Consider the following 13,330-nt stretch of genomic DNA (forward strand, 5'->3'; position numbering starts at 1 on the left):
AATATGAAACCATAGCAATTTGATTCACTCAAAACGGATTTAAAATGAAGAAGTTATGGGTAAAACAAGATTGGATAATTTTTCTCATTTTAGCTACGTGAAAATTGGTAACAAATCTATTCCAACCATAACTTAATCAACTTGTATTGTATATTATGTAATCTTGAGATACCATAGACACGTATACAATATTTCGACCTATCATGTCGACACATCTATATATATTTCGGAACAACCATAGACACTCTATATGTGAATGTTGGAGTTAGCTATACATGGTTGAGGTTGATTCCAAAATATATATAGTTTGAGTTGTGATCAATACTGAGATACGTATACACTGGGTCGTGGATTGATTCAAGATAATATTTATCGATTTATTTCTGTACATCTAATTGTGGACAACTAGTTGTAGGTTACTAACGAGGACAGCTGACTTAATAAACTTAAAACATCAAAATATATTAAAAGTGTTGTAAATATATTTTGAACATACTTTGATATATATGTATATATTGTTATAGGTTCGTGAATCAACCAGTGGCCAAGTCTTACTTCCCGACGAAGTAAAAATCTGTGAAAGTGAGTTATAGTCCCACTTTTAAAATCTAATATTTTTGGGATGAGAATACATGCAGGTTTTATAAATGATTTACAAAATAGACACAAGTACGTGAAACTACATTCTATGGTTGAATTATCGAAATCGAATATGCCCCTTTTTATTAAGTCTGGTAATCTAAGAATTAGGGAACAGACACCCTAATTGACGCGAATCCTAAAGATAGATCTATCGGGCCCAACAAGCCCCATCCAAAGTACCGGATGCTTTAGTACTTCGAAATTTATATCATATCCGAAGGGTGTCCCGGAATGATGGGGATATTCTTATATATGCATCTTGTTAATGTCGGTTACCAGGTGTTCACCATATGAATGATTTTTATCTCTATGTATGGGATGTGTATTGAAATATGAAATCTTGTGGTCTATTATTATGATTTGATATATATAGGTTAAACCTATAACTCACCAACATTTTTGTTGACGTTTTAAGCATGTTTATTCTCAGGTAATTATTAAGAGCTTCCGCTGTCGCATACTTAAATAAGGACGAGATTTGGAGTCCATGCTTGTATGATATTGTGTAAAAACTGCATTCAAGAAACTTATTTTGTTATAACATATTTGTATTGTAAACCATTATGTAATGGTCGTGTGTAAACAGGATATTTTAGATTATCATTATTTGATAATCTACGTAAAGCTTTTTAAACCTTTATTGATGAAATAAAGGTTATGGTTTGTTTTAAAATGAATGCAGTCTTTGAAAAACGTCTCATATAGAGGTCAAAACCTCGCAACGAAATCAATTAATATGGAACGTTTTTAATCAATAAGAACGGGACATTTCAGTTGGTATCCGAGCGTTGGTCTTAGAGAACCAGAATTTTGCATTAGTGTGTCTTATCGAGTTTGTTAGGATGCATTAGTGAGTCTGGACTTCGACCGTGTTTACTTGAAAAATGATTGCTTAACAAATTTTGTTGGAAACTATATATTTTTAACATGTGAATATTATATGATATATTAATCTCTTAACGCGTTTGATATTATGTGATAGATGTCTACCTCTAGAACAAGTCCCATTGACTCACCTAATAATAATGAAGAGTCAAATGTAAATTGGAATGATTCGTGGACTGATTCACAAGTTCCCGAAGAGGAACCGGAAGAAGAGACGGAACCGGAAGAAGAATCGGAACCGGAAGAAGAATCGGAACCGGATGAAGAAGTAGAACCGGTGGGGGAAATAATAAAACGGTTAAGTAAAAGAAAATCCTCAACCAACCGACCAAGGTTAATTATGGTCAATGGTGTTTCCGCCAAGGAAGCAAAATATTGGGAGGATTACAAATTCTCCGATGAATCGGATTCCGACGAGAATTTCGATGATGTTATAGAAATTACCCCAACTGAATTTAAAAAGGCAAAAGAAAATAATAAGGGAAAGGGCATAAAAATAGAGAAATCTAATTCCAACCCCGATGAACTTTATATGTATCGTCAACCCCCGAAGTCCTTAAGTTGTAACAATGACCCGGGAACCTCTAAACCACCAGGTTTTTCTAAACCGTTGTGGAAAACGACAGTTAGTATTAGGGGAACATCATATATCCCTAGAAACTTGGCAAAATGAATCAAAACCGAAGAAGAAGAAACGAGCCAGTCGGAATAAGATAGTTGTATTCGTGTGGTGTAATATATGTAATATAGTGTGCTTATGCTTTATGATATATGTAAAAATTGCTTGTATTAATAAGTATTTTTTTATGAATCTAACTCTTGTCTATTTTACAGTTTAAAAACACAAAATGGATAGACAACCCAATATTTTAAGAGACCTACCCGGAGACATGATTGATGAAATCTTGTCTAGAGTCGGTCAGAATTCCTCGGCACAACTATTTAAGGCGAGATCAGTTTGTAAGACATTCGAAGAACGTTCCAAGAATGTCTTGGTTTATAAGAGACTTTCGTTTGAAAGATGGGGGATATCACATTGGGAAACCCATAAATTACGATGTGTTTACTTTGACGCATATATTGCGGGGAACCCAAATGCTATTTTACGCAACGGGTTAAGAAATTATTTTGACTCAATATATCCGAATATTGGACTTCGTGATTTAGAAAAAGCGGCTAACATGCAACATAAAGAAGCATGTTATGCTTACGGATTAGTAATGTTCGCTTCTCACCAAAGTGAGAACAAGAACATCGGGCTACAACTATTAAACAAAACGTTTCCACAAGTGACGGAGTCGGTAATTGGGGTAAGAAATGAGGTTTTTAGATTGTTACGGGACTGTTGGACATTACGTAACCCTCGTCCTTTTGACGACGTTACAACACGCTGTCTTATCAACGGCCATAACGGTTATGTTCCACAAGACCAAGGATGGGAAGTAATCCTAGTAAAACCAGAATGCATGACTTGTTTCTGGACGTATGAATTACGTGTCTTTATTGCCTTTGCTGAACGACTTGTGTACTAGCTAGAATTATCTTCACAACTATCTTGTATCAAAGTTATTGTGTGCTATATTTCATGCTTTATGTAAAATAAGCGGTATTGTAAGTTTGTAAAATATTGTATAAAAGTTTGAACGCGAAATATTATTATAATCAGTTTTTCATATAGAATTGTAGTAGTTGAATTGTATATTAGCTACTAAGTATGAACTTAACGGGTAGGTACTACCCGAATTTAAACTTATAAAACGCTAATATGAAGAAAAAGCTTTTATAAATGAGTTCATATTATGCTACGAAATACTATTAACTACTCTTAATATTCTGTATGATTAACTTGTTCCATTTGACTATTTTGAAGGAAATGGCACCGACTACTCGACACACCGTGAATATGAATGAAGAGGAATTCCGTACTTTTCTAGCTTCAAACATAGCCGCAGTACAGGCTGCGCTACATACCAACAATAACCTTGGATCTAGCAGTACAGGAAATCGTGTAGGATGCACCTACAAAGAATTCACTGCCTGCAAACCTTTGGAATTTGATGGAACCGAAGGACCGATCGGATTGAAACGGTGGACCGAGAAGGTTGAATCGGTGTTTGCCATAAGTAAGTGTACTGAAGAGGACAAAGTGAAGTACGCTACGCATACCTTCACAGGTTCTGCGTTAACATGGTGGAATACCTATCTAGAGCAAGTGGGACAAGATGATGCTTACGCACTACCGTGGTCAGCATTCAAGCACTTGATGAACGAGAAGTACCGTCCCAGAACTGAGGTCAATAAGCTCAAGACAGAACTTAGAGGGTTACGAACCCAAGGATTTGATATTACCACATACGAAAGACGATTCACAGAATTGTGCCTATTGTGTCCGGGAGCATTCGAAGATGAGGAAGAGAAGATCGACGCGTTTGTGAAAGGATTACCGGAAAGAATCCAAGAAGATATAAGTTCACACGAGCCCGCCTCCATACAACAGGCATGTAGAATGGCTCACAAACTAGTGAACCAGATTGAAGAAAGAATTAAAGAACAGACTGCTGAAGAGGCCAATGTAAAGCAAGTCAAAAGAAAGTGGGAGGAAAACGGTGATAAGAATCACCAATACAACAACAACAGCAATTACAACAATAATCGCAACAATTATCCCAACAATCGCAACATCAATCGCAACTACAACAAACGGCCCAACAACAACAACAACAACAACAACAGCAACTACAACAATCATCCCAACAACAATAATAACCGCAACAATAACAACAATCAGAAGCAGCTATGCCAAAGGTGTGAAAAGTATCACTCGGGGTTCTGCACCAAATTTTGCAACAAGTGTAAAAGAAATGGTCATAGCGCGGCGAAGTGTGAGGTCTACGGACCAGGGGTTAATAGAACGAAAGGAACAAATGGTGTCGGAACGAGTAATGGCGGAGCAAGTATTTTCGGAGCAAGTTATGCCAATGTAGTTTGTTATAAATGTGGAAAACCGGGCCACATTATTAGAAATTGCCCGAACCAGGAGAACACGAATGGACAAGGCCGCGGAAGAGTTTTCAATATTAATGCGACAGAGGCACAGGAAGACCCGGAGCTTGTTACGGGTACGTTTCTTATTGACAATAAATCTGCTTACGTTTTATTTGATTCGGGTGCGGATAGAAGCTATATGAGTAGAGATTTTTGTGCTAAATTAAGTTGTCCATTGACGCCTTTGGATAGTAAATTTTTACTCGAATTAGCAAATGGTAAATTAATTTCAGCAGATAATATATGTCGGAATCGAGAAATTAAACTGGTTAGCGAAACATTTAAGATTGATTTGATACCAGTAGAGTTAGGGAGTTTTGATGTGATAATCGGTATGGACTGGTTGAAAGAAGTGAAAGCAGAGATCGTCTGTTACAAAAATGCAATTCGCATTATACGAGAAAAAGGAAAATCCTTAATGGTGTACGGAGAAAAGGGCAACACGAAGCTACATCTTATTAGTAATTTGAAGGCACAAAAACTAATAAGAAAAGGTTGCTATGCTGTTCTAGCACACGTCGAGAAAGTACAAACTGAAGAAAAGAGCATCAATGATGTTTCCATTGCAAAAGAATTTCCCGATGTATTTCCGAAAGAATTACCGGGATTACCCCCACATCGATCTGTTGAATTTCAAATAGATCTTGTACCAGGAGCTGCACCAATAGCTCGTGCTCCTTACAGACTCGCACCCAGCGAGATGAAAGAACTGCAAAGCCAATTACAAGAACTTTTAGAGCGTGGTTTCATTCGACCAAGCACATCACCGTGGGGAGCTCCTGTTTTGTTTGTCAAGAAGAAAGATGGTACATTCAGGTTGTGTATCGACTACCGAGAGTTGAACAAACTTACCATCAAGAACCGCTACCCACTACCGAGAATCGACGACTTATTTGATCTACTACAAGGCTCGTCTGTTTATTCAAAGATTGACTTACGTTCCGGGTATCATCAAATGCGGGTGAAAGAAGATGATATTCCAAAGACTGCTTTCAGAACACGTTACGGTCATTACGAGTTTATGGTCATGCCGTTTGGTTTAACTAATGCACCAGCTGTGTTCATGGACCTTATGAACCGAGTGTGTGGACCATACCTTGACAAGTTTGTCATTGTTTTCATTGATGACATACTTATTTACTCAAAGAATGACCAAGAACACGGTGAACATTTGAGAAAGGTGTTAGAAGTATTGAGGAAGGAAGAATTGTACGCTAAGTTTTCAAAGTGTGCATTTTGGTTGGAAGAAGTTCAATTCCTCGGTCACATAGTGAACAAAGAAGGTATTAAGGTGGATCCGGCAAAGATAGAAACTGTTGAAAAGTGAGAAACCCCGAAAACTCTGAAACACATACGCCAGTTTTTAGGACTAGCTGGTTACTACAGAAGGTTCATCCAAGACTTTTCCAGAATAGCAAAACCCTTGACTGCATTAACGCATAAAGGGAAGAAATTTGAATGGAATGATGAACAAGAGAAAGCGTTTCAGTTATTGAAGAAAAAGCTAACTACGGCACCTATATTGTCATTGCCTGAAGGGAATGATGATTTTGTGATTTATTGTGACGCATCAAAGCAAGGTCTCGGTTGTGTATTAATGCAACGAACGAAGGTGATTGCTTATGCGTCTAGACAATTGAAGATTCACGAACAAAATTATACGACGCATGATTTGGAATTAGGAGCGGTTGTTTTTGCATTAAAGACTTGGAGGCACTACTTATATGGGGTCAAAAGCATTATATATACCGACCACAAAAGTCTTCAACACATATTTAATCAGAAACAACTGAATATGAGGCAGCGTAGGTGGATTGAATTATTGAATGATTACGACTTTGAGATTCGTTACCACCCGGGGAAGGCAAATGTGGTAGCTGATGCCTTGAGCAGGAAGGACAGAGAACCCATTCGAGTAAAATCTATGAATATAATGATTCATAATAACCTTACTACTCAAATAAAGGAGGCGCAACAAGGAGTTTTAAAAGAGGGAAATTTAAAGGATGAAATACCCAAAGGATCGGAGAAACATCTTAATATTCGGGAAGACGGAACCCGGTATAGGGCTGAAAGGATTTGGGTACCAAAATTTGGAGATATGAGAGAAATGGTACTTAGAGAAGCTCATAAAACCAGATACTCAATACATCCTGGAACGGGGAAGATGTACAAGGATCTCAGGAAATATTTTTGGTGGCCGGGTATGAAAGCCGATGTTGCTAAATACGTAGGAGAATGTTTGACGTGTTCTAAGGTCAAAGCTGAGCATCAGAAACCATCAGGTCTACTTCAACAACCCGAAATCCCGGAATGGAAATGGGAAAACATTACCATGGATTTCATCACTAAATTGCCAAGGACTGCAAGTGGTTTTGATACTATTTGGGTAATAGTTGACCGTCTCACCAAATCAGCACATTTCCTGCCAATAAGAGAAGATGACAAGATGGAGAAGTTAGCACGACTGTATTTGAAGGAAGTCATCTCCATACATGGAATACCAATCTCTATTATCTCTGATAGGGATGGCAGATTTATTTCAAGATTCTGGCAGACATTACAGCAAGCATTAGGAACTCGTCTAGACATGAGTACTGCCTATCATCCACAAACTGATGGGCAGAGCGAAAGGATGATACAAATGCTTGAAGACATGCTACGAGCATGTGTTATTGATTTCGGAAACAGTTGGGATCGACATCTACCGTTAGCAGAATTTTCCTACAACAACAGCTACCATTCAAGCATTGAGATGGCGCCGTTTGAAGCACTTTATGGTAGAAAGTGCAGGTCTCCGATTTGTTGGAGTGAAGTGGGGGATAGACAGATTACGGGTCCGGAGATTATATAAGAAACTACCGAGAAGATCATCCAAATTCAACAACGGTTGAAAACCGCCCAAAGTCGACAAAAGAGCTACGCTGACATTAAAAGAAAAGATATAGAATTTGAAATTGGAGAGATGGTCATGCTTAAAGTTGCACCTTGGAAAGGCGTTGTTCGATTTGGTAAACGAGGGAAATTAAATCCAAGGTATATTGGACCATTCAAGATTATTGATCGTGTCGGACCAGTAGCTTACCGACTTGATTTACATCAACAACTCGCGGCTGTACATAACACTTTCCACGTCTCGAATTTGAAGAAATGTTTTGCTAAAGAAGATCTCACTATTCCGTTAGATGAAATCCAAATCAACAAAAAACTTCAATTCATCGAAGAACCCGTCGAAATAATGGATCGTGAGGTTAAAAGACTTAAGCAAAACAAGATACCAATTGTTAAGGTTCGATGGAATGCTCGTAGAGGACCCGAGTTCACCTGGGAGCGTGAAGATCAGATGAAGAAGAAATACCCGCATCTATTTCCAGAAGATTCGTCAACACCTTCAACAGCTTAAAATTTCGGGACGAAATTTATTTAACGGGTAGGTACTGTAGTGACCCGAACTTTTCCATGTTTATATATATTAATTGAGATTTATATTTACATGATTAAATGTTTCCAACATGTTAAGCAATCAAACTTGTTAAGACTTGATTAATTGAAATATGTTTCATATAGACAATTGACCACCCAAGTTGACCGGTGATTCACGAACGTTAAAACTTGTAAAAAAACTATACGATGACATATATATGGTTATATATATAGTTAACATGTTTTTATTATAAGTATGTATCTCATTAGGTATTTTAACAATGAGTTATATACATAAAAATGAGACTATTAATTTAAGAAACTCAAAAACGATATATATAACGATTATCGTTATAACAACGTCTTACTAGGTACATATGAATCATATTAAGATATTGATACACTTGGTTAATTATGTTAAATGATAAGTAAATATATTATTAAGTGTATTAACAATGAAATACATATGTAAAAATAAGACTACTAACTTAATGATTTCGAAACGAGACATATATGTAACGATTATCGTTGTAACGACATTTAACTGTATATACATCATACTAAGATATATTATATATCATAATATCATGATAATATAATAATTTAACATCTCATTTGTTATAATAGACAATGGTTTAACAACATTCAACAAGATCGTTAACCTAAAGGTTTCAAAACAACATTTACATGTAACGACTAACGATGACTTAACGACTCAGTTAAAATGTATATACATGTAGTGTATTAATATGTATTCATACACTTTTTAAAGACTTCAAGACACTTATCAAAATACTTCTACTTAACAAAAATGCTTACAATTACATCCTCATTCAGTTTCATCAACAATTCTACTCGTATGCACCCGTATTCGTACTCGTACAATACACAGCTTTTAGATGTATGTACTATTGGTATATACACTCCAATGATCAGCTCTTAGCAGCCCATGTGAGTCACCTAACACATGTGGGAACCATCATTTGGCAACTAGCATGAAATATCTCATAAAATTACAAAAATATGAGTAATCATTCATGACTTATTTACATGAAAACAAAATTACATATCCTTTATATCTAATCCATACACCAACGACCAAAAACACCTACAAACACTTTCATTCTTCAATTTTCTTCATCTAATTGATCTCTCTCAAGTTCTATCTTCAAGTGCTAAGTGTTCTTCATATATTTTACAAGTTCTAGTTACATAAAATCAAGAATACTTTCAAGTTTGCTAGCTCACTTCCAATCTTGTAAGGTGATCATCCAACCTCAAGAAATCTTTGTTTCTTACAGTAGGTTATCATTCTAATACAAGGTAATAATCATATTCAAACTTTGGTTCAATTTCTATAACTATAACAATCTTATTTCAAGTGATGATCTTACTTGAACTTGTTTTCGTGTCATGATTCTGCTTCAAGAACTTCGAGCCATCCAAGGATCCGTTGAAGCTAGATCCATTTTTCTCTTTTCCAGTAGGTTTATCCAAGGAACTTAAGGTAGTAATGATGTTCATAACATCATTCGATTCATACATATAAAGCTATCTTATTCGAAGGTTTAAACTTGTAATCACTAGAACATAGTTTAGTTAATTCTAAACTTGTTCGCAAACAAAAGTTAATCCTTCTAACTTGACTTTTAAAATCAACTAAACACATGTTCTATATCTATATGATATGCTAACTTAATGATTTAAAACCTGGAAACACGAAAAACACCGTAAAACCGGATTTACGCCGTCGTAGTAACACCGCGGGCTGTTTTGGGTTAGTTAATTAAAAACTATGATAAACTTTGATTTAAAAGTTGTTATTCTGAGAAAATGATTTTTATTATGAACATGAAACTATATCCAAAAATTATGGTTAAACTCAAAGTGGAAGTATGTTTTCTAAAATGGTCATCTAGACGTCGTTCTTTCGACTGAAATGACTACCTTTACAAAAACGACTTGTAACTTATTTTTCTGACTATAAACCTATACTTTTTCTGTTTAGATTCATAAAATAGAGTTCAATATGAAACCATAGCAATTTGATTCACTCAAAACGGATTTAAAATGAAGAAGTTATGGGTAAAACAAGATTGGATAATTTTTCTCATTTTAGCTACGTGAAAATTGGTAACAAATCTATTCCAACCATAACTTAATCAACTTGTATTGTATATTATGTAATCTTGAGATACCATAGACACGTATACAATATTTCGACCTATCATGTCGACACATCTATATATATTTCGGAACAACCATAGACACTCTATATGTGAATGTTGGAGTTAGCTATACAGGGTTGAGGTTGATTCCAAAATATATATAGTTTGAGTTGTGATCAATACTGAGATACGTATACACTGGGTCGTGGATTGATTCAAGATAATATTTATCAATTTATTTCTGTACATCTAATTGTAGACAACTAGTTGTAGGTTACTAACGAGGACAGCTGACTTAATAAACTTAAAACATCAAAATATATTAAAAGTGTTGTAAATATATTTTGAACATACTTTGATATATATGTATATATTGTTATAGGTTCGTGAATTAACCAGTGGCCAAGTCTTACTTCCCGACGAAGTAAAAATCTGTGAAAGTGAGTTATAGTCCCACTTTTAAAATCTAATATTTTTGAGATGAGAATACATGCAGGTTTTATAAATGATTTACAAAATAGACACAAGTACGTGAAACTACATTCTATGGTTGAATTATCAAAATCGAATATGCCCCTTTTTATTAAGTCTGGTAATCTAAGAATTAGGGAACAGACACCCTAATTGAAGCGAATCCTAAAGATAGATCTATCGGGCCCAACAAGCCCCATCCAAAGTACCGGATGCTTTAGTACTTTGAAATTTATATCATATCCGAAGGGTGTCCCGGAATAATGGGGATATTCTTATATATGCATCTTGTTAATGTCGGTTACCAGGTGTTCACCATATGAATGATTTTTATCTCTATGTATGGGATGTGTATTGAAATATGAAATCTTGTGGTCTATTATTATGATTTGATATATATAGGTTAAACCTATAACTCACCAACATTTTTGTTGACGTTTTAAGCATGTTTATTCTCAGGTGATTATTAAGAGCTTCCGCTGTCGCATACTTAAATAAGGACGAGATTTGGAGTCCATGCTTGTATGATATTGTGTAAAAACTGCATTCAAGAAACTTAATTTGTTGTAACATATTTGTATTGTAAACCATTATGTAATGGTCGTGTGTAAACAGGATAGTTTAGATTATCATTATTTGATAATCTACGTAAAGCTTTTTAAACCTTTATTGATGAAATAAAGGTTATGGTTTGTTTTAAAATGAATGCAGTCTTTGAAAAACGTCTCATATAGAGGTCAAAACCTCGCAACGAAATCAATTAATATGGAACGTTTTTAATCAATAAGAACGGGACATTTCAGTTATTATTATTAATTTTGACATTATTATTATTGTCAATTATCATTATTATTATTATTACAATCTTATTATCATTATCATTATATTTGTTGTTATTATTATTATCATTATATTAGTTATTATTATTATTTATGATTGTTGCGATATAAGAAATAAGATTATTAGTAAAAATTAATACTATTAACCTTTTTGTTAGTACTAATATTATATTTATCATTAAAATGTAAATTTTATCACTAAGATATGTATTAATTATTATTGCAATACTATTATGATTATTATTATTAATAAGTATTATACATTTATGAACTAAACTTAGAAATTATGAAAATTCTTATGATCTTGAATAAGATAAGTATATATATATATATATATATATATATATATATATATATATATATATATATATATATATATATATATATATATATATATATATATATATATATATATATATATATATATATATATATATATATATATGATCTATATTGTTTAGAATATAACTAAGATCGTGCATATTGTAAACAAGGTACCTATACATATATATTTAAGAATAGATACAACACTGTTAAGTTTTTAAGATATTAATAAGAATTATTATCAATAAAATTATTATTATGATCATTACTAATATTATATTATTACTATCATAATTATCACTATTATTATTATTATTATTATTATTATTATTATTATTATTATTATTATTATTATTATTATTATTATTATTATTATTATTATTATTATCACTGTTATTATTAATATTTTAAATAAATATTTCAAATATATCAATATAAAGTTTTAAAACATAAAATGATAGTTTTTCTAAACATCAATATAAGATAATTATAAAACATAACATATCTATTACTTTAAACCTATTATATATATATATATATATATATATATATATATATATATATATATATATATATATATATATATATATATATATAGGTATACAAAATTTTAAGTATTATAAATATCTAAATAAATAGTCAATAAATTGTTAATATAAGAAATATATTAATATACAAATTTAATCGATTACGATTATATGTATTAATGATATATATAAATGATATAGGTTCGTGAATCCGAGGCCAACCCTATACTTGTTCAATGTCGTCGTATGTATTTTTACTACAAAATACATTAGGTGAGTTCCATTTGCCTTTTTACCCTTTACATTTTTGGGCTGAGAATACATGCGCTGTTTTTTATAAATGTTTGACGCAATAGACACAAGTACCTTAACTGCATTCTATGATAGAATTATCTGAGATTGGGGTTGATTATTATGACACGCATTAGTCCCCGGTTTCCGTTAGAGCGTATGAGCTCCCGAGCCGGGTGGATGATTTATTATTTATGACATTTTGGCACCGGTTGGCCTATATTGTATAAACATGTATTCAGCCGTGGGGTGAAAGACCGGCACAAATGGTTACTATTATAGTTTGAATCCTTACCAGGTGTTCTTCATATGAATGATATATTTGTACAGTTGGAATGGGACTTTTGTACGTTGTTTTATAATATTTGAAATCTTGTGGTCTATTAAAATGATGAAAATGAAATGATTGCTATAAACTAATGAACTCACCAACCTTTTAGTTGACACTTTTAAGCATGTTTATTCTCAGGTGTGAAAGAAACCTTCCACTGTGCATATACTCACTTACATGGAGTCGTTTATTGCATATAGAAGTCAGATCATCGCTCTGGGATCAAAGGTTGAAGACTTCGTCCGGATGGATTAGGACGGGTCTCTACAGTTGGTATCAGAGCGGTAGTCGTAGCGAACTAGGTCTTGCATTAGTGTATCTAACTAGGAGTTGTTAGGATGCATTAATGAGTCTAGACTCCGACCTAGTAGTTGTTAGGTTATA

General features: G+C 33.7%; 1 protein-coding gene across 2 annotated transcripts in view; it reads left to right on the forward strand.

The window, feature by feature from the left end:
* The window catches only part of LOC139873404 (GDSL esterase/lipase At1g29670-like), a 29,580-nt gene extending 18,368 nt beyond the window's left edge, over window positions 1-11,212 (forward strand). For both annotated transcript variants that reach the window (XM_071861335.1, XM_071861336.1), the window contains exon 5: window positions 11,094-11,212. In XM_071861335.1, coding sequence (XP_071717436.1) covers window positions 11,094-11,104 — 11 coding nt within the window. In that variant the 3' untranslated portion in view covers window positions 11,105-11,212. The remainder of the gene's footprint in view (window positions 1-11,093) is intronic.
* Window positions 11,213-13,330: the final 2,118 nt, after the last annotated feature.

This window comes from Rutidosis leptorrhynchoides, chromosome 10 (assembly GCF_046630445.1).
Source record: "Rutidosis leptorrhynchoides isolate AG116_Rl617_1_P2 chromosome 10, CSIRO_AGI_Rlap_v1, whole genome shotgun sequence".
Classification (NCBI taxonomy): Eukaryota; Viridiplantae; Streptophyta; class Magnoliopsida; order Asterales; family Asteraceae; genus Rutidosis; species Rutidosis leptorrhynchoides.